At 43.7% G+C, this 23,093-nt stretch overlaps 1 protein-coding gene across 2 annotated transcripts in view; it reads left to right on the top strand.

Annotated features, from left to right (window-relative positions):
• Positions 1 to 485: 485 nt before the first annotated feature.
• Positions 486 to 23,093, top strand: part of LOC310711765 (protein RoBo-1-like) — a 38,407-nt gene continuing 15,799 nt past the window's right edge. The window contains exons 1-5 of one of the 2 annotated variants that reach the window (XM_083514014.1): positions 486 to 652; positions 1,219 to 1,326; positions 4,986 to 5,132; positions 7,807 to 7,938; positions 8,307 to 8,683. In XM_083514014.1, the coding sequence (XP_083370140.1) occupies positions 604 to 652; positions 1,219 to 1,326; positions 4,986 to 5,132; positions 7,807 to 7,938; positions 8,307 to 8,470 (600 nt within the window). In that variant the 5' untranslated portion in view covers positions 486 to 603 and the 3' untranslated portion in view covers positions 8,471 to 8,683. Of the gene's footprint in view, positions 653 to 1,218; positions 1,327 to 4,985; positions 5,133 to 7,806; positions 7,939 to 8,306; positions 8,684 to 23,093 lie in introns of those variants that run through there. The other variant, XM_083514015.1, reaches the window with a different exon arrangement.

Here is a 23,093-nt window from a genome sequence, read left to right as displayed (position 1 = left end):
TGAAGGTAGGGAAATTATTTTGCTGTGCATAAACAACATGGGTGGCTATACTATGTAACTAACACCTTTGAATTCTTTGCTCAGTATTTCCAAGATGATGTGTGTTCTAGCCACTTGAACCGAGAAGGAAATATTCTAATAGCAGTCAAACTCCAATTGTCTCAAAGTGGTGTTCATCCAGTGTACTTTCTGAAGAAGAGTGGTTCTGTAACAGTGGCTCCCATTGTGGTGAAATTGGGGTGGGATAGATTGGAAAGTTATTTGGTGAATTTTCATGGGCTTTCCAAAGGTGATTTAAGGATTTAAAATATATGTTTCTTATCCCTGAGAATGCAAAAGAAGAGGTAGCTGGCAGAATTTCACACAGTTCCCAAAAATGACTTAAAGCAATTTCTACTCCATGCTTTCTGTTCCAATATAAAATTACAAGATGTTTAGGAAAGCATGCAATCTCTACTGTCATCATTTCCCACCCCCTCACTGGACCAGTTCTGCCTAGGGCTCCTCTTCTAAGCCTATAAATCCCCCAAGGCAGCCTCTTCCTCCATCAGTTGCCTGCTTCTTTGAACTGAGTTCTCCTCAGCTTTTGATCTCTCCAGCACTATGAAGATCTTCCTGAGTACTTGTCTCTTCTTGGCCATCCTTTCTGAAGGTGAGTAGGAAGCTGCAATCTTGAATTGCTTTTTCAAATGGAGGTTGGGATATGCAGTGGGCTAGAGAAGGCAAACTGATATTGGCTCTAGGAAGGATAAATGAAGCTAAAACTATTAGAATAGTGGGAATCTGGACTCCTAATTTTGGAAGACAGCCTTGTGGAGTGTACTTCTGTTTCATGAGGTTGGCTTTCTTCACATACAACATGAGTGCTGCATGTGAAAGTATTCAATGGGACTGCTAAAATCCCATTGTGCACCTCACTGAGTGTTGTGGGGGAGGACGTCTCTGCTTTAGTGTATGCATTCATAATAGTAAAATGGATGAAGACTGTGTGTCTCTCCATCTTTGTGTCTGGAGATGTTCCTGTGTGCGAGATAGGGGGAGGATGCGTGTCAGTGTGCATGCAGCCTCCAACCCGCTCATGTGGCTCTTGAGACCAATAAGATTGTGCATGTCTGGCTTGGTAGATTGTATCCAGGTGGGAATGTAGATTTCATTTTTCCACAACTGAGGAACTGATGTATTTGGCACTGAATATTTCTTCTTCTCTTCTCTTTACAGTAATAGCTAAGCAATGTAAAGTAAGCAAAACAAATCAAAAAACATCAGGAAGTTGTGAAACTACCAAAGGTGGCAGTTGCTATACTCGTACTACTGTCAGTAATATGAGTGAGTATAAAGCCTTTGTGTAAGATTATACCTAATTGTGCGGGTCCAACATTTCGACCCTGGGATATCTAGGGGGAAGCCGCAGAATGCTGATCTCACCCAATGTTGTAGAATTCATTTTTTTCAACAATTAATTAAATATTAGTAGAATTATATAGGTGTTTGTTTGTGTGTGTGTGTGTGTGTGTGTGTGTGTGTAAAATGTACCAATGATTACAATAAAAAGTGGTAGCATCCTTTTCAATAAAAACAGGAATTCCCCAAAAGCCTGTTGGGACAAGGAGGTCTTCACCTGCCAGGAGAAGGACAAGACGGGAGGCAATCTAGCTTCTCCTGGGAGGGAGTTCCAGTGTTGGGAAGCAGGCACTGAGATGGTTCTTTTCCATGTCAATAACTAATAAAGTGTGCCACCTCCCCCCCCACCTTTACAAAGGTCAGCCTCTTAGCCTTGGAGAACCACTGGCAACCTTCTTCTGAGCTTTGCCAACTAATTAAAGTTAATACATTCTGAATGAATATTCAGGCCTCAGCTTTCTCTGGCTTTTGCCTTACAGCTCCATCACCAACTGGTTTTCCCAATGGCCAAATCCTAAGTAACAATACCTCACTGGCAGGTGACTCTCCACTCATTAGCACCCAACATAATCAGAGTCTACTCTTTGTGGGTTCAGACACAAGTGATACAGCGGTCAGGTGTGCAGCCAATGATGAATACAAGGAGACATGTGTTGGTTTCAGATTAGTCCACAACTTTATAGATTATAGTTGAAAACAGGTTTGGTGCAGGCATTGAGTATGTAACCAATGATCAATCAGTCCACCTGCTGGTTGAAAGACAGTTGGGGTTTACCAATGTTAGGGTTCACCTATGGCAACATCTAGCAAACCCCAAGAATTTACTGGTAAGGGTTGCCCCTGAGCTGGGTGTAGGGACAAAGATTGCAGTCTTCCCAGATGGCATGAGGTTTTGGGGGACTGGGGCTTGCCATCCCATTGCTGGGTAAATTCAAATGGTTCAGAGACTGGAGGTATAATCCAAATGATACAATTCTATGGAATTACTATTTTCTCTATCATTCTCCTGTTTTTTAAAAAGGAAAATGGTTCCATATTCATTTCAACATGGTACCTTTCTTAGGTAGAATATTTTATACTTTTTAAATTTTTTAATGCTTTATTAATTTTAGAAACATAACAAAACAAATAGAACACAAAACAATATGCATCAACCATCAAAAGGCAATTGAGTAATTAACACTCTACACACCGTACATACATACTGAAAAAGAAAAGTTTAAGTTTATCCATCACTATTTCTGACATGACTTCCAATCCCCCCACTGTGGTTCCAAAGTTTCATTACTCTGTGCACTTAACTCTCTCCTAAATTCCTCTGTTATTTTAATTATGTAACAATTTCTTAATTCATGCACAAATTATTCCAGGCCTGCCAAAGAATTTATATCATTACAATGTTCTTTTAAATATTCTCTGTAGATATTCCACTCTCTATTGAATCTTTGATCTGTAGGTTCTTGGAATCTCGCTGTTAATCTTGCTAGTTCTGTATATTCTAGCTTTTTATTTTGCCAATCTAATTTTGAGGGGATAGAATCCCCTTTCCATACCTTAGCAATTAGAATCCTAGCTGCTGCTACCGCATACATAAAGATTTTCCTTATCCTTTTTGGAATTTCATTGCTCATTATACCTAGCAGAAAGACTTTGGGCTTCTTTGGGAAGGAATATTTAAACATAAGTTCATTGTAAATTATTTCCCAAAATTCCCTGATTTTTTTTTGCCGTGCTACCACATGTGGATCATGGTGCTGTCCATCTCCCTGCATCTCCAACAGATGTTTGATCTAGATTTATACATTCTGGCTAGTTTTACAGGTGTTAAGTACCATCTGTAGAGCATCTTTATGCAATTCTCTTTCAAATCATAGCACGCTGTGAATTTTAGGTCCTCCCTCCACAACCTCTCCCATGATTCCATCTGGATGTTGTACCCAAAATCTCTGGCCCATTGTACCATGACAGATGTTACTCCTTCCTCCTTCACCTCCCAGTCTGTACAAGTAAAAGTGTTTTTGTGTGTGTGTGTGTGTGTGTGTGTGTGTGTGTGTGTGTGTCTTTCTCAAGTCTTTCTCAAGTCTTGAAATTTCTGTGGAAAAGCCTTTCTGTTTGTCCTTTTGGAATGTTTTATTTAGCTAAAAATACTGCAACGAATCAGTCAAATGTGTCCAAATTTCTTTAAATTTCTTTAATCTCTCAGGTAGAATATTTTATACCCACACAGGAGGAATTACCTACTTTCAGTAACAAGTGCTATACCAGTATGGGGGGGAAACTCAGACTCACTCCCCACATATCTAATAGTGACATCTCAATACTTTCCAGCTTGCAGCAACCATATAAGGGCTGGACAACATGGAATTACTATGCTGCTTATGCCACCCTGAAAAGTATTTAATGCACCCTATGTTTGATTTATGGGTACTGTTTGCAGTGATTTTATTAAACTCACAATTTAAGATTTATTTTTACATAACTTGAACATTGCTCACAACTTACCCTTCCTTGACTAGTGTAATTAGCAAAATGAAGCAATTACTTTGTGTTAGGTGGTTTCTATTGCTTTTCTTTCTTGCTTCAATGGCAAAGTGTATCATCATTTTTAACTTTTATTTAATCTATTGGCATTCTCATGTTTGTAGGGAAAACATTTAAACCCACAACTCAAGAAAATTAAGCTGCAAATACTATTATCTAACTGAAGCATAATGCATTTTTTTCCTTTTCATGTTCTTTTCATGTTCTTCATTTCCCCCCATATTCTGGCACACAGAATGGTACAATATCACAGGAGATAAACAATTCTGCACTCCTGGAAAGGAGGGATGGAATGGAGATTCTCAGATCAATCAGAAAGAATTTACCTGATCCTAGCCCCATCAAATGAACATTGTACAATGCCCCACCACTCGTTCTGAAAGCAAGCTGCTGCTGCCAAATAGGCCTGCAGTATATAGAAACAACCTAAGCCTCAAACCCTTTTGGTTACACCCTGGCAGCAGCTGAAGCCACACACACACACACACACACACACACACACACACATATATGAAAAAGGAAAACCTTTGCAGACATTTCCCCGTAGCAAGATGCATGGAAAAAGATTTATTCCCTTAAGATAGCCGGTCAGAAGTGAGATCAAAAGAAGGAGAAAAATAGAGAAAAGAGAAGTCTGTATTCTCCACTCTCAGAGATATATATTACATAGTATAAGACAGCTTCTTGCGTCAACTAGCTGGATAGCCATTGGGTGGCAGATCAACCTATTCCAGGCCCTTGCCATTTTGTTTGTGCAGAAAATACAGTCAATCATGTCTCATTTAAGTGCAACTTTTAAAGGAACGATCCTGGAATATTCACATGGTTGGCAGAAGAAATTATACTGTAATTATCAGGTGATTCTGGAAGAAACTCCTTTAAGGATTAGCTTGCTAAATTCAGTGCTTGTGAGATACTTTTTTTCTTTATTCACCCATTTGCTCAATGTATGTATATAAGGGAGCATCACAAACATTTCGTTCAGGTGAGTAATGATTTGAATTTTTGCTGATCTAGGTATTCCTTCTAATGTTCTCTCACAGATGGCTCTGTTAAGGTCGATTCTGAATCGGGATGTACTACAGATTGCAGCTCGCAGAACTATAGTTTCACCAGGGAAGATGGTCGTTTCATGACTAATTTCAGGGAGTGTTGTCATGGTAAAAAGTGTGTCGAGAAATATCTAAAACGTAAGTATATGCATATTTGTATATACCATTGGGCATAAATAGCATTGAGGCTTTAGGGGTTTTGCATGATTGCCCTTAGACAAATGATATCATATAGCTGACAGTGGAAATCTTAGATGAAGCCCAAGGTGAAGCTTCCCTGCAGCTGGTTAGAGGACACTAAAGGTGGTCCCCATGCTGTCTCTTAGTAAGATAAAAGGTAAAGTTAAAGGACCCCTGGATGGTTGAGTCCAGTCGAAATCAACTATGGAGTTCAGCACTCATCTCGCTTTTCAGGCAGAGGGAGCTGATGTTTCTCTGCAGACAGCTTTCCAGATCATGTGGCCAGCATGACTAAACTACTTCTGGTGCAACGGGACACTGTGGTGGAAGCTAGGGCTCATGGAAACAGTGTTCCCCTAATAGAAACAAAATAAAAAAATTCCTTCCAGTAGCGCCTTAGTGACTAAGTTTGTTATTGTTAGGAGCTTTTGTGTGCATACACACTTCTTCAGATAGTTTTCCTAGTAGTAACTCCACCTCTGGAACACCAGCTACAGGGTGACATCCTGGCTCTTCTAATATGGTGTGGCAGGACCCCTCAACCATGACCTTGGGGAACAGGAATCTGAAAACTTTCAGTAATGCTCCACAGATTGAAGGAAATAAAGTGAAAAGGACAAAAGATAAACAACTACCTGACATTTAGAAGACATCTGAAGGCAACACCGTTTAGGGAAGTTCTTAATGTGTAACATTTTAATGTATTTTTAATCTTTGTTGGAAGCTGCCCAGAGTGGCTGGGGAAACCCAGCCAGATAGGCGGAGTACAAATAATTAATTAATAATTAATTCATAACAAGAAAGCAAAAGCCAATTAAAAATGCAAAGGCCTCAAATAACAGGTTTAACTTCTATTGACAGTTTGCATTGCTAGGGAAGGAAGGGAAGTCTCCCAAACTAACCCAAGCAAATAAAAGGGAGTAAAAGACAAAGAATAGCTTGAAGTCCAAGACTAAACCAGCAACTAATGCAGGCTGAGAAAAGAGGATGGGTCACTTTCCTATTCTCCCTCCCCTACCTGAAGATGCAGGATAGTTGCACAAGAAGCCGTGCAGGGTCTTTGGTTATTTAAGTGTTCTTTAAGTGTTATGTCTCATCTTTAGAGATAATAGCTAGATCTACATCATCAGCATAATGAATTCCTGAAAAAGAATGAAGTGGAAATGTCGCAACCATCTCACAGGACTGCGAACTGAGGCCTAGGAATCATAGAAATATAAATTTTTGAAAATTCATCCGGCAGGGGGAAAGACCAAGTATCAAATTTAAAATACTAATGGATGTTAAGGAAAGAGATGGATTCTGATTGCCAGATTTAAAATTATATTATGAAGCACCTGGCTGATTTGGTTAAAGAAATGGATATCTTTACAGAATACAAATTTGTTAAATTTGGAAGGACATGGGAATCGGTATGGGTGGTACGCTTACCTGTGATATGGGAAGGTAAAGGCACATTGAGAATTTTTAAATAATTGTATAAGGAGAAGTTTGTATAGTGTGTGGACCTGATATCAAGTCTTACATGAATGAAAAACATATCGTTTTTTTTTAGGAAATGCAAGTTTAATTGAAAAAGTTAGAAGAAATCCAAGATGGGTGATACCCAAGCTCATAATCCTTCTGACTTTTCCAATATTTTCAAATTAATGTGTATTTTTGAAAACATGTATTAAAAGGTTTTATGGATCAAAGTTTTGACTTTGTAAAGGTTCTGCTTGAAGGAAGAGAAAATTTGATTATAAAATGGGAAACAAAAAATGAGCTGGTTAAACCTGCAATGATAAAATGGGCTAAAGAACTAGGACATAAAATTGAAATGGATGGGAAAGGTTGTGAAAAATTGATATGAAATATACTTCCTGTTATACTTCCAACGGAAATAGTATGAAAATAATGTATAGATGGTATTTATCACCTAACAAATTGGCTAAAGGTTGTAAATAATTGTCGAAGCATAAATGGTACATCGAACTTTCTTTTATATGTGGTGGACTTTTAAGAAGGTGAAGGTTTTTTGGCAAATGTTATATGATGAGATATAAAAGATGTCTAAAGTGATTATATACAAAAACCAAAAACAAAAAAGCAGAAAATTTTCTCTTAGAGATTATAGGGGAAGAAGTTCCAAAAAGAAGTATTTTAAGTTGTTTATGTATGTAGCAACAGTGGCTAGGATTCTCTAAGAACAAAAATGGAAGGAAGTAGAAGTTACCACCAAAGAATGGATAAGTAAGGTGATGGATTATGCAGAATTGGCAAAGTTAACAGGCAAAATAAGAGAATCTAAGGATGATTGCTTTGTGGAAAAATGGAAGCCCATTTCAGACTATTTAAGGAAATTATTGTATGATGAAGTCACAAGCAGGATTTGAAATATGAGCAGCATAAGAAATTAAAGAATAAAGTATTGATGCGTTGGTATAAGAAATAGAAGGTATTGTGCAGCAGAGGGAAAGAAGTAAAATGACTGTGGAAAATGGGGTGGGGAGTCTGAAAAATTGATTATGCATTGATTATATCAATTTTTTGAAAATTTAATAAGAAATTATTACACTGTAACAAAAGGAAGAGAGGGAGGGAGGAGAAAGAGGCTGAAACCGTGTGTTGATTTTGGGGTTGTTTTCCACAGAGCCGAAACGTCAGTTAAATGGGAAGGTGTGTCCGACCTGTTTTCCTTCTCTCTCAAAAGCCTGTGAGGGCTCAAAGACCATCCAGTGTTATAATGCTGAGACCCAGTGCGCTGAGTTTGTTGTTGCTCATGGTAAGTAGCACTGCCAACCAATGAGGTGGAGACAGGTTGGTGGACTGCTCTCTTGCTCTGTTTGTGGCTTTCTTCCAGAAAATGCTCTATGTGTATTGGTAGGGGAAAGTTCTATTTTTCTGATACCATAACTGTGGTAATGATCTTTGCTTTGCATGTATATAGATGAGACTCTATATTCCTGGGGTGGGAATATCTACATTTTAAACATCCATGTCAAATGGATCACATGTATGGTTCTGAGATGCTTTCTATACTTGCTCAATACACTTTATAAACAATAAAATGCTCCGATTCTCTCTTCTGCACACAAACTCACCTGTTACTGCCCAGGCACTCATGTGAAAATGTCTCTTTTTCTTTACTAGATGACAGTGCAATTCCTGACAAGCATTTCTACGGCTGTGCATCACCAACGTTTTGTAAATTGACCAAGAATATAATGCATAGTGGTGTCCTTTCAGGCACTATAACCAGAGCACGATGCTGTGATACTCTGCCTCCCCTAAAGCAGCTCAACTTTGAAGGATAGTTAGGAGAGAGCAATGTCTTCTTCCTTTTGGATCACACTGTTTCTCGCAGCAGCTGAGGTGGAGGGGGCTTGCCTGGTGGTGGGAGAGGAAGAGCGACTGCCATTCACAGGACTCCTGAGTCTTTTATTTGGCTTGTAGTGCAGGGTGAATGGGATGCAGGGAATAGAGAAGCTAAAGTAGGAAAGGGGGGCTTGCAGGCTCATGAAAATATGGTATAGGGGTAAATTTATCTTTGTTCATAATCAAAATAAATTGGTGTGGCAAATAAAAACCATGTTCTGTCTCTGTATTCATCAAATTAAGAATATTTGTTATCTGCGGTGACAAAGAGGAGTGTTTATAAAAAGAACAAATGGGTAACGATTAGTTATTTTATTGATTTATGATATATTTATACCACTCTATATTTCAAAATAAAAAATTCCTTCCAGTAGCACCTTAAAGACCAACTAAGTTAGTTCTTGGTATGAGCTTTCGTGTGCATGCACACTTCTTCAGATACCATATATTTCAAAGAAATCTGAGTTGCTTACAATATCAGAAGGGCATCACAAAAGTTCAAACAAATACAATGAAAAGCTCCCCACCCAACTTATCATGAGGAAACATTGAAGGAAGCTCTAAAATGCAGTCCATTGTTTGCATTTGCAGCTGCTTTTTTGAGATTTGCCACGCTGCACTAGGCACCCAGTGCAGACTACTACTGTTTGGCAGAATTCTGGAGAGCCAGTGAGAGATTCAGGAGTCAGGAACATAAGAGGATTTTTGCTGGATTGCATCAAAGGCCCCTCTAGTTCAGCATTCTGCTCCCAGAGTGCCTAACCCCAGAAAACAAGGCATGAGCCCAATAGCCAATAGAGGAAACTGCAGTTTTTTAAGTGCAGAAATGTTTTAATTTATGTATTGCAATTAGAGAAGCATGAAGGGGAAAGAAAGCCCTAGATTAATAAATGCAACTGTGTGTGTGTACACAAACACATCAAAAAAATACAACTTTAAAAAAACAAACATTACAAAAACAAACTTTAAAATACATACATACATGCATGCATCCATACATACATACCCTTCGACATTTCTCCATACAGCAGTTCTGAGAATGGCAAATTCCACATCTAGGCTCATCAGGAAATGAATTGAATATGAAAATGTCAATATCATTGACACCGGTATAGAAATATATGCTGTGGCCATATTTCCATTATTGTGTACATTGACCTCAACTCACAAAGGGTATTTTAGATTTAGAAAAGTTGCAGAAAAGGGGAATCATGATGCTGAAGGGGATGGAATAACGGCCACACAAGGAAAGATTACAAAATTTGAGACATTTTAGCTTAGAGGAAAGACAAAAAAGAGAGGTGAGAAACCTATTTAAGATTATGCATGCCACAGAAAAAATGGATATAGAAGACTTATTCAGCTTCTCTGATAATGCTAGACACAGAAGGAAATGGAATCCTGGAATATTCAGGACAGATCAAGGAAGGTTTTCAAAGTGTGCATAGTTAAACTATGGAGATCATAAAATGAAAAACGTAAACTTCGCTGGATCCAGCAATGTAAACAGGTTCCAGCATCACAGGATCACTGGGAAGATAAATATACGTGCATGTGATGTACCAATTGTTTGTGACTTTGTACCTAACAGTGAACCTCTTGGCCTCATGGCCATTGTGGTGAAACTGAGGTGGTTGTAGACTGGAAGGGCATTTGGTGAAATTTCATGGAGTTCCAGAAAGGCACTCATTGACTTACAATTCCTGTGTTATTAAAGTGAGAGCAGGATGGCATGGAAGGGGCTTCTGGAAGACTGTCACAGATTTCCATAAAGAGATGTGGCAACTGAACAGAATACAGTGGTACCTCGGGTTACATACACTTCAGGTTACAGACTCCGCTAGCCTAGAAATAGTACCTCCAGTTAAGAAATTTGCTTCAGGATGAGAACAGAAATCGTGTTTCGGTGGCACGGCGGCAGCAGGAGGCCCCATTAGCTAAAGTGGTGTTTCAGGTTAAGAACAGTTTCAGATTAAGAATGGACCTCTGGAAAGAATTAAGTACTTAACCCGAGGTACCACTGTATTCAAATGCAGCAAGAAGGGAGTTTGGAAAGGCTGTCTTGTGTTACTTTGTTCATGTTATCTTTTGTGTGTTACCCATCTCTGGTATTCATCCTCCTCCCCCTCCCCCTCCCCTTTCCCCTCCTTATCATCATTATTAAAATCCTCAGTGTCTCTCCATCACTCTTTTACCTCCATTTTCTTTTAAGTGTCCTCCATCTCCGCTTTACTCAAATCTCTGCTGTTGTTTAAAACAAACACTTCCATCCCAGTCTTCCTACTGTACCCAAAGATTATCTAGAAACCTTTTCTTACCTTGTAGCAAGCCTCATCATGGAGCATCACATGCTTTCAGAAATAGCCATTTTACCCTGCTTTTATGAATGAACCAATGGTTTATCAATGGGAATGTATTCTAAATGCTTTGTTTTTTAAAGGGTTTTCCTATATAATAAGGTTCCAAAAATATAGTACACTTCTGTATAGTACACCACTGACATTATCGCTAAGGCGTGAAGTCACATATGCTGTGATCTGTCAGGGAAGGTTGCTAAGGCAATGGGAGTCAATGAGGGCAATTGATAAGCATTCTTGTGATATTTTTTCTATTCTGTTGAGTGAATGAAACTTGTCAAGATCCCTCAGATTATTAGTGCCCAGTGTAAATCTTGTTTAATTGAGACTGAGGTGGAGAATAGATGTATATTACCAACAGTTTAACATGGACAATTCCATAGAAGCTAAAGAAGAGCAAGGAAAGCTCTCTAGCTGTTTAGCAGGTTGAAGGTTAGCTGTTGATGTTCTCAGTTCTGTCAGATGCCTGACTTCAATCACAGAAAGAATCACCTTCTATGCACTTGTTAATCTACGGGTCTCCATTTTGTGTGAGGTTTTTGTTCTCAAGCAGCCAAAGACAAAGGATGCACTCTTGGAGCAAACAGCTTTGGGCTGGAATGAAGGCCAATGGTGTCGATGTTCAGAGAGACAGATCTCTAATTTTTGGTCTGCTATAATGTTTTAAATATTTTTGTAAGAAGCTTAGCCTGTGCTAAGGGGGTTTATTCACCAGAAGGTGAATGTTATGTTGATGCTAATACAACTATAGGCTCTCTCCTAATGTCACCGAGGGTCGTGCCATGGCCTCCCACCACACAGGCATCGGACAGGATCCACGACCGCTGGATTCCTTTAGCGGAATACCCAAAATTGTCGGGGAAGGCAATGGCCACAACTTGCCCCCCGAAACACCAACAACACATTCCAATGCCTAACCGCCACCCGAGCCCAAAGGCTCGCCACCAATACCCTCACAGCTGCAACCAATCCCTAAGACTATTGGATACGTTAGCCAGCCATATGTCATTTCCCCGATCTGAAAGATGAACGCCGTCATCCCGGAATAGGGTCTGGTCGCCAATCCGGATATCATCATGAGATATAACTAGGCCATTCATAAAACGCACTTTGCGTGCTACTGCGCGCAATTCCAGAGTTTCCTGGATTTCTCAATGGCCATAATGTTATGCGCACCGCGCCAAACCTTTCTCTTCAAGAGAGAGGACCAGAACAGGGTTGTTCTGGGAAATAAGGCAGCCAACTCGTCCAAGTCCTTTCTCATGTTCCACAACAAGTCAACACTCTTCCTGCTAGCCCCCAGCTGAATGATTAGAATGTTAGGGGGCCCCATCAGTGCAGCTTTTGCCTTCAGCAGTGGCATGAGTTCTTGCCAGTGCATGCTCCTTCTTGAAAACCAGGAAACTCGCAACCACGATGGTAGCCCAGGTTAGGCATGAAGCCAGAACTTGCTGACCGGAGGCAGGCTCAATGCACGATACTGTGGCCGCAAATCCACACTTGACTACCGAAGACAGCTAAGAATAAAGAAATAAAAGAAAAGACGGGTAAGCGGAGCATTCTCAGAATACTATCGGATGCAAATTTTGTAGGCATTAGATTTCCAGCGGCCCATCTCCTTGATCCTGTCTGCTGGGAGGCCCATGTGTGCAGCCGTTGTGGCCACACCAATCCTAAATGAATGTGCTGCGTAGTCTTTGGAAGGGAAACCGCAGGCATCTATAGCTTTGCGAAGTACCCTGGTGAACTGGTGCCTCATCAATCGGGATCCATCCTCATGAATAAAGAGCGGGCCAGGGCCGGGAGGTCTGAGGTAAAGGTATTGCCTGGTGTTCTTTACTGGGCATGGGCCCTTCTGGCTGGAGGCGGTGAGTTGGACTATGGTGCCCTTACCGCCCTGGTCCATCTTAGACTGATGCACCCGCACCATCCTGCCTGAACTGGACACCTGCACGTCCTCCAGGAGAAGGCTGCACGTTCTTCCACTTGAGGTAGCTTCTGCTACCACCTCGCCAACCCTAAAGGCACCAAAGAAGGCTATAGCGTATGCCGCAAAGAACAGCTATACCTCAAACACCAAAGAAGGCTATAGTGTATGCCACAGAGAACAGCCGGGCCTCAAACTTCGACCAACAAATTGACCTAAGTTTCATACGTTAGGGGAAAGGGACGATACTTTGGACCTGAAACCCGTAAAGTTGCACCATACTTTCTTATAAGACCTGAGGGTAGAGGATGCAACAAACGCTAATACTCCCTTGATCACTTCGCGTCTCCAAGGTTCCGTAGGTGATCCGGAAAGAGTTCTGGCAGCAGCTGAGCCCAAGGTGTTAACAACCGGAAGCAAGGCATCAGAGCACAAATGATCGAAGTAGGTGAGACCCCTCTTGGAACACAATGACTGCTAAGCCAGTATGTTAACCACCACCTGGTTATCAGTTCTGAATCACACCCGGTGATTCCGGAACTCCTCGGTCCATATGTGAACAGCCACAACTATGAGAAAAAACTCTAGAAAAGTGAGATCCTGCATGATGGCCTTCCCTTGCCACTCTGCTGCCCATTGTTGTGCACACCAATGTCCCTTAAAGAACAGACCAAAGCCCAGGGACCCTGCCGCATTGGAGTGGACCTGGAAATCAGAGGCCAAATTAAGGATTTCCTGCCATAGGGAGACTCTGTTGTAGTGTTCCAGAAATCTGATCCACATCTCAAGGTCTGCCTTGACCGACTTGGGGAGTCTTACTCTATGGTGTGGATGCTTGAGGCCCGCTGACAGCCTGGCTAAGCGGGAGCAAAATGGGCGGCCTGGTGAAACTACTCTACATGCGAAGTTGAAATGATCTAGCAAGGACTGGACCTGTCTAAGAGTGACATTTTTATTCTTATATTATTATTATTATTATTATTATTATTAGGGAAGGGTTTGACGAATTGTTTCCTTAAGGGCAATTTTCAAAGCCAGGCAGGAAGAAAAAAAGAGAGTGAAACGGATAATGATGTGTGTTCAAAGGAGGCTGCAGAATAAGACAGGGGAGAAGGGGTGGAAATGGGAGGAGGAGAGGAAAAGGAGTGCAGCTGAAAACAGGTGTGTAAGGGGGGTTGTGAAAATGGAAGGCATAGCAGGCCTGGGGACATAGTGAATCAAAAGCAGGAGCGTGAAAGAGGCTGCAGAAGAGGAGGGGTTGGTGGCTTCATATATTGGAGAAAGATGGGAAGAAGCCTTTGTAGTTGCAGTGTGAGGGAGGAAGTTACCACAGGCTGGTTTTTCTCTGGGGGGTGGGTGGGTTTGTACAAAAGGAGGGAGTGATAGGACTTGGACATGGGTGTGAACATGAAAAAGGATTACCCTTATCTTCCATGAATTTGCCCATGGATGGCTAGTAAAGCTGATGGATATGTTCTACATCTGTTGTTGGGGCAGCATGGCTCTGAATGTCTGTCGCTGGGAACCAGTAGTGGAGAGCGTGGTGTGGCCCTTAGCTCCTGCTTTCAGGGTATGCACAGGCATCTGGTTGGCCACTGTGAAAGCAGTTTAGTTGAGCAGATGGCCTGATTCAAGAGACTGATGTAAGTTCTGGCCAGCTGAAGATTCTGGAAAATCTGCTTTCAACAGCCAAACTCCTAATTAGCTCTAAGTGCTGCCCACACAGTGCACCGGCTGAAGAAGAGTGTTTCCATAATGCAGTGTTTCCCAACCTTTTTTGGGCAAAGGCACACTTGTTTCATGAAAAAAATCTCGAGGCACACCACCATTACAGCCCCATGACGTCAGCGCGCAGCGTCACGCCGGGAGGGACATGAATTGCTAGCAAATTACATAATCACCTCCTTGAGGGCTGGCTCATCTTCTCCGAAGGCAGAACCCCATTAATTAACAGCACAGACTCACACCATAGCCAAGACGAGGGGGGAAAACCTCAGTCATTCACAGTCATGCACATGTGGGGGCTAAATGAGGACGAAGACCAGGCAGAGAACAGGGTTCAAATCACCCCACCTGGCCAGGACAATCCCTGGGTGCTCCCTTGGGCCACTTGCCTGACCCACCTCGCAGGGCTGTTGTTGCGAGGATAACACGGGGAGAACCACGCGCGCCCCTGGGAGCTCCTTGGAGGAGAAAGCGGGCGATGAATGCAATGCACGAAATATATGAGAGGCGACCAGGTTTTGCAGGTGAGGGGCCCCCGCCAGCCTCCGCTTCCAACACCCGGCGCAACAACGCCGAAGTTTCCCCCCGGGCTCGGCTCGGGGAGCAGCGCTGCTCCCCCCCGGCTCCCCTTCGCCCTCCCGGCTCTCTCTGCCGCCCACTGGGGACCCCCCTCACCTGCCAAGTCCGGAGCGCCGGTGGAAGTTGCATGCATGCATGCAGGGCGCCGCGTTGCCATTGCATTGCACTGCACTCCATGCAACGCCTGCACGCATGCATTGCCTTGCACGCCCGCCAAGGGGTCTCCCCGCGGTCCGATGCGTCCCCTCCGGCGCGGATGCAGCATTGCAAAAATAACACCCCCCCCGATGCAGCCCTACCTGGGGGGCAGCCTCCGCCTCCGCTGCTCCGCCTCCGCGGGGATCCCCGGGCTCCATCCTGCCGCCTGATCTCCGCGGGGGCGCAGGCAGGCTGCGCGGGGTCTGCGCGGAAGAGCCCCTGCCCGCCCGGCCGCCGCCGCCGTGCTCATTCCATGGCCGGGAGAAGAGCGCTTCAAACAAAACGCCCGGCCCACCAGGCCACACTGGGAAACGTAGTTCGCGCACACCGCGCGGGCGCGGAGCCCAAGGGTGAGGGGACTACGGATCCCGGCAGCCCCCGCGCCGTTGACGGAGGGGGAGAGGCCGGGTGCAGGGATGGAGGGACGGGTGGGCGAGCGAGTGAGTGAGTGGCAGCCGCCAAGCCTTGGCCGAGAGCCAGGAAGGGCCTCCCCGGAGGAGGAGGAGGGAGGCGCAGAGTGGGAGGGAGGGAGGGAACCCCAGGGGTCATCTAGTGACGGCGCCCCAATCGAAAATTTGACTTTATCTTTCGAATTTTTTTATTTTTCCCGCGGCACACCAGGCAACATTTCGCGGCACACTAGTGTGCCGCGGAACAGTGGTTGGGAAACACTGCCATAATGTACCTGCTGAAGAAGTTTGTTTCATAATTTCATCTCATTTGAGCCAACTGCTCATGTGGCTGAATGCGGGAAGCCAAAAAGAAAACAGGTTGAGACACCATGGAGAACTTTTATAATCTATACCTGGGGTTGAGAACCCCTGGCCTAGGAGTCAAGTGCAGCCCCTGCATACCTATATACTACTTTATGTTTCATATTTCAAAGAAATCTCCAAGTGGCTTACAATATCATAAGGACATCACAAAAAGTTAAAACAATACTGTACACCATGAAAACTTACCACCCTACTTATTAAGAGGGGGATATTGAATAAAATTCTAAAACACAGTCCACTGGGGGCATTTGTAGCTGCCTACCAACCTTACTGTATGCTTGTGAAACAGGCGAAGTAATGCCACTGTACTGGAAGAAGCAAAGTTCATCAATGTCGAAACGATGATTCTTCTACACCAACTTTGCTGGACTGGTTGTAGATAGGTAGCCGTGTTGGTCTGCCATAGTCAAAATAAAAAAAAATTCCTTCCAGTAGCACCTTAAAGACCAACTAAGTTAGTTCTTGGTATGAGCTTTCGTGTGCATGCACACTTCTTCAGATACACTGAAACAGAAGTTGCCAGATCCTTCTATATAGTGAGAAGGTGGGGAGGGGTGTTACTCAGAAGGGTGGTGGGAATGGGAGATAGGCAGATAGCTGAGAGAGCCTGTTGACGACTCTTAACGACTGTAATAGGTCTTACAGGAAAAGGCAAGGGTTGAGAAGGTGAGAAATGGTTAAGTCATGTATAGTGAGATAAGAATCCAATGTCTTTGTTCAGCCCAGGTCTCTCCATGGTTTTAAGTTTGGTAATGAGTTGTAATTCAGCAGCTTCTCTTTCCAGTCTATTTCTGAAATTCCTTTGCAGTAAAACAGCTACTTTGAGATCTTGTATAGAATGTCTTACAGTCGTTAAGAGTCGTCAACAGGCTCTCTCAGCTATCTGCCTATCTCCCATTCCCACCATCCTTCTGAGTAACACCCCTCCCCACGTTCTCACTATATAGAAGGATCTGGCAACTTCTGTTTCAGTGTATCTGAAGAAGTGTGCATGCACACGAAAGCTCATACCAAGAACTAACTTAGTTGGTCTTTAAGGTGCTACTTGAAGGATTTTTTTTTATTTTGTTGGACTGGTCATGTTGTCAGGATGACTGATTATCATCTTCCAAAGCAACTCTATTCCAAACTTACAAATAGAAAGCGTAATGCCAGTCATCAACAAAATAGGTTTAAAGAATCTCTCAAGGCAAATCTTTCAAAAAAAAAAAAAAAGGTAGTATAAACACCAACAATTGGGAAACACAGGCCTGTGAGCTCTCAAGTTGCAGAACAGCCTTTACCAAAGGTGTCATGGACTTTGAAGACGCTCGAACTAAGGACAAAAGGGAGAAATGTGCTAAGAGGAAGCCACGCTTGGCAAACCCTCACCATGATCAACTCCTCCCTGCAAACCTATGTCCTCACTTTGGAAGGGCATGTGGATCCAGAATTGGCCTCCATAGTCACTTACGGACCCACTGTTAAAACCGTGTTTATGTAAAACAACCTTACTCGGCTACAAGGAGTCGCCAAAGAAGAAAACATGATGTAAAATGGCAGGACGGAGTCCAGTGCTCCCAGGCTGCAACTCTGCAGATGGCCACCTTTACCCAGCCAAAGCTTCAGGGAACTGGAAGGGACAGCATGAAGGCTTTGTCCTTGTTTGGTCCTCCTTGGGGCTGGAATGCGGAGAGGGAGCAGAAACGAAAGGAAAGGAGAAGAAAGGAAAGGAGGATAAGTTTCTCTGGCCAAGCTGGCAAAACCTTCACTGCATGAGCAGAGGCAAGCAATTGAAGAGGATCCTTAAGTTGGCACACAAGAGAAACAGAGAAGCAGAAATAGGAGAAATAAAGGGCAAACTGTTCTGTATTGAATCAATATAGGACACAACATTTTACTTTGAAATGAGGGACAACCCTGTATTAAACAGGATAGGTGGCAACCCTATATCGCAAAAATTGCACCAACATTTTCTCTCCCCTTTGATAATTCTCTAAGGAAACTTCAGTTCTAATTAATTGTTGGATAACACTTTTTTAAAAACAACAACAAAAAACCATAAAGGGAATTTTGTTATTTGTAAAATTGATACATTTAAGAAACTCTCTAAGATACCATATTTTTCACTCTATAGGATGCACTTTTCCCCCTCTAAAAATTAAGGGGAAATGTGTGTGCGTCCTATGGAGCGAATGCAGGCTCCTTGGCTTCAGCAATAGCAACGCGAAGCCTCCGAGGCGCAGAGGGAGCACTCCCTCCACACTCCTTGGCTTCACATTGCTTTTGCTGAAGCCTGGAGAGCTGAAACCCTCTCGCTCTCCAGGCTTCAGGGATAGCCACCTGAAGCCTCCGGAGCGCAGCGGGAGGTCCTGCTGCACTCTGGAGGCTTCGGGTTCCTTTTGCTGAAGCCAGGAGACCAAGACTCTCCTGGCTTCAGCAGAGAGGGAGAGCTGCGCAGCGCCCCTTCAGCGAACGGGAGGAGAAGTGGAAGGGGCTCCATTTCTCCTGCCACTTTGCTGAAGGGGCGCTGAGCAGAGAGGGGAGATTTTCTTTTCTTGTTCTCCCCCTCTAAAACAAGGTGCGTCCTATGGTCGGGTGCGTCCTATAGAGCGAAAATACGGTATCTGGTGACCCTCTTGTTTATTCCCAAGTGGTGCTGACCTGGCCTTCTACCTCAAAATGCTACCCTGGGGAAAAGACCCCCCCCCCCGTTCCACCATCTTTTCTGTGATCCAAAGCAATGGGTGGCATTTCGCTCCTGTCCCCGGGGTTTGCCCTGAAAGCACTTCATGGTGGCATTAATCCACGCAGGTAACATGCTGTGCCCCCCTTCCATAGCCCTCTTATAAAGCAGAAGAGTACCTACGAAATCAAGTGGGAAGCGACAAGGCTGCCGCTTGCTTGTTTCTTTTAAGTTCACATTAAATGCGAGGGTGTGGGAATCTGGAGCCCGGAAAGGGGTAGGCTTCATTTGCGCCTTAACAAGCCTGTTGCACTTTTGCCAGCCCTCCACTTCCCATGGGGCAATGGCGGGCAAAACCTTTGGGGGTGGCTGGTGGCAGACGGGGCTGGTGGGTGGGGGGCATCCTCCTGGAGAGGGGGGCAGCCGTGCATATCTCACCTCTTTGCCTTCTTCCTTGGGGGAGATAAGGGAGCGCCCGGTCGCTGCACGATAACTCTGTGGGGGCTGCAACTCCCTCCCCCGCTCCCCCCCCAAGAGTCTGCACTTTGGAGTGCAGAAGGCGAAGGCTCATCCCGTTCCCTCAGATCTGGGGTTATTAAGGGGGGTAATGTTGTTGGGGGGCTACCTGATCCCACAATTCTGCATGCCCCCTCGCCTGCAACCCTGGTGGGGGGCCATTCCTCTTTCTTTCTTTCTTTCTTTCTTTCTTTCTTTCTTTCTTTCTTTCTTTCTTTCTAACTATTAATCTTCAAAAATGACAAAAAAACATAACAACAACAATACAAAAACAAAACAAAACAAATTGACTTCCCTGTAGTCCCTTCTTTGGTTCCATTCCTTTTCAATATACTGCATTTCTACTGTTCAGTTTGAACCTTATTTAAATTACTTATTAAATATTTTTTAAAACCCTGCTAATGTATTAACTTGTGTATAATAATAATAATAATAATAATAATAATAATAATAATAATTTATTATTTATACCCCGCCCAACTGGCTGAGTTCCCTCAGCCACTCTGGGAGGCTCCCAATCGAGCCTTAAAAACAATACAGCATTAAATATTAAAAACTTCCCTAAACAGGGCTGCCTTCAGATGGGAGGGCATTCCACAGGGTGGGCACCACTACTGAGAAGGCCCTCTGTCTGGTTCCCTGTAACCTCACTTCTCGCAATGAGGGAACCACCAGAAGTCCAGAATGACTGCCAGGCTGCGCACCTGGTCCTTCTGGGGCACCAATACCCCATTCAGGACCAGGTTGTCCCCTACACCCGCCCATCCCCTGTCCCCCCAAAACAGTACTTCTGTCTCTCACACAGGACCTTCACCGCCTTCACTGGTTGTGATTTAAAAGAGAGGTAGAGCTGGGTGTTACCTGCATACTGATGAACACCCAGCCCAAACCCCCTGGTGATCTCTCCCAGCAGCTTCATATAGATGTCAAAAAGCATGGGGGAGAGGACGGAACCCTGAGGCACCCCACAAGTGAAAGCCCAGGGGTCTGAACACTCATCCCCCAACACCACTTTCTGGATATGGCCCAGGAGAAAGGATCGGAACCACTGTATAACAGTGTCCCCCGCTCCCAGCCCCTCTAGACAGTCTAGAAAGATGTTATGGTTGATGGTGTCAAAGGCTGCTGAGAGATCCAGCAGAAGTAGGAAACAGCTCTCACCTTTGTCCCTAGCCTGCCAGAGATCATTGACCAGTGCAACCAAGGCAGTTTCAGTCCCATGATGATGCCTGAATCCCGACTGGAAGGGATCCAAACAGTCCACTTCTTCCAGGCATGCACAGTTACCCCATTCAGGTCTAGGGAGTCACCCCCCCCCACACCCAATACCCCAAGAACAGTACTTCTGTCCTGTCAGGACTCAACCTCAATCTGTCAGCTGCCATCCATCCAGCAGCCACCTCCAGACACTCACCCTGGATGATTTAATACATACACGCCAGAAAATGCATACACAACGGAACTGAACTTGGGCCACAGTCCAGCCCCACAAACTTAGGGCCCATCTATCCTGGATCCTTTCCAAAATTAGTTCACAGGCACGACTAATGTTTCAGACCCTCCAAGTGTCCCTATTTTCCAGGGGCTGTCCAAGATTTTCAGAAGTTTCTGATTTGATCCCAGAATATCCTAATTATATATATTTGAAAAGGAAGGAGGGGAGATTTTGTGTTTTTGTCCCCCTCTCAAATTATGAGCAAATGGATCCAATTTTGATGAGTTCTTTCACAAAATTGTAGAAGAAAAGCTAAAGGATACCTATTCAGATCCTCGTGTGATTCAAGGCTTATAAAAAGCAGAAATAGCAGAATCACCGAGCATCCTTGTATGCTGTATAGCATTTGGGTATTTAGCCAATGATGAAGCACCACAGAGGCAGATTTAGAGGAACATGGACTGCAAGAAGATGAAACCTATCCATTCTAAAGGAAATCAGCCCTGAGTGCTCACTGGAAGGACAGGTCCTGAAGCTGAGGCTCCAATACTTTGGCCACATTATGAGAAGAGAAGACTCCCTGGAAAAGACTCTGATGTTGGGAAATATGGAGGGCACATGGAGAAGGGGACGACAGAGGATGAGGTGGTTTGACAGTGTTCTCGAAGCTACTAACATGAGTTTGACCAAACTGCGGGAGGCAGTGGAAGACAGGAGTGCCTGGCATGCTCTGGTCCATGAGGTCATGAAGAGTCAGACACAACTAAATAACTAAACAACATAGAATGCAAGGTGAGAGATGGGGGGAGGCGACAAATTTTGGTGTCTCACAGGGTGCCACTGAAATTTGACCCCAAAGTCTGCCAGTGGCCACCAGAATATACAGAGAGCAAGTGAAGGGGAGATATCTGAGGTCAGAACTTCCAAAGCATTAGTTATATATAGCCATGTTTCTATTCCTCCAAAATAATGAAAGGGAGGGGGGAGGAATGATGCCTTCTTTTTCTGAAGCAGATTTAACTTTAGACCCCCCAAGAAGAATTGTTTCACAACAAAGAGGCCTGTTTTCTTGAACGTAAATGAGCAATAAACCCTTGACAGGGAGTGCCTTTCTGCTGAAGTAAATCCATCTCCTTCATTCTTCATTTTCTGGAGGATTTTGAAAATTCCTGTTCTCCCAGGCATTTAAAGGCTAAAAGGCGCTGCTCCTAGCAGCCATGAATTTACTGTATTATCTGGAACCAGTTATTGCTAATTTTCAATGTTCTTAATGTTTCTCAACCTTTTCAGATTTTTTTTAAAAAACAGTTTCTTAATATACATTTTACTTTTATATTTACTAGAGTCTTTTTCTGTTGTCACCTGTCCTGGTTCCTTCGGAGGAATGGTGGGGTTGCAATACATGTTAATAAATGAATATGGCTGAAAACAAAATACTGATCCTTTAAGGATTGTACGTCTAACACCTAATTCTGCTTCCTGCAGATTTTTAACAGATCTGGCTTCTTATCCAATGACAGCTAGGCACCCTCAGGCGTCTTGCACTATGAAAAACCAGTTGAATATTCAGCCTGAGTTCCTTTGCGAGGAATGATGGGATGGAACTTTAATAAATAAAAGCAAATAAAAAATGAAGTGTCAACAGTCCTGCTCCATGTTGATTATAAAGGGGGTGCATAGTCTGTCAAAGTATCCTCTCTTATGGTTTATTGAGACCCCAGATAGAGAGATATGGAGCTGCTTTTGGTTCCCAGGACAGGGGATCCCAACCCTAGGTACATATTATAAAAGGGCCCCATAGTTTCTCAAACTGCTGTCTCTTTTGGCTTCCCTCACTCAGGCACATGGGCAATTGTATCCAATTAGATAAAATTATGAAAACACAGTTTTTTGGCAGGTACATTATGGAAAGACTCTTCTGAGGCAGGTACACTGGGTGAGCCCCACTTGAAGCCAATTAGGAGTTTGGCTGCTGTAAGAAGATATGCAGGAAATTTCAGCTGGCCAGAACTTACATCAGCCTGCTAAATCAGGCCATCTGTTCAAGAAAACCATTTTCACAGTGGCCAACCAGATGCCTGGCATAGCCAGCAAGCAGGACCTGAGAACAACACCACTCTCCCCACAGCTGGTTCCCAGAAGCAGACATTAAGAGCCAAACTGCCACTGTATGACAGTGTATAAGAGTGTATAACCACTGTATAACAGTGTCCCCAGCTCCCAGCCCCTCTAGACAGTCTAGAAGGACGTTATGGTCAATGGTGTCAAAGGCTGCTGAGAGATCCAGCAGAAGTAGGAAACAGCTCTCACCTTTGTCCCTAGCCCACCGGAGATCATCAACCAATGCAACCAAGGCAGTTTCAGTCCCATGGTGGAGATAACAG

The sequence above is a fragment of the Podarcis liolepis genome (genome assembly GCF_965112155.1).
Source record: "Podarcis liolepis genome assembly, chromosome: 7".
In the NCBI taxonomy this organism is placed as follows: Eukaryota; Metazoa; Chordata; class Lepidosauria; order Squamata; family Lacertidae; genus Podarcis; species Podarcis liolepis.
This window is presented reverse-complemented; position numbering and strand designations above follow the sequence as displayed.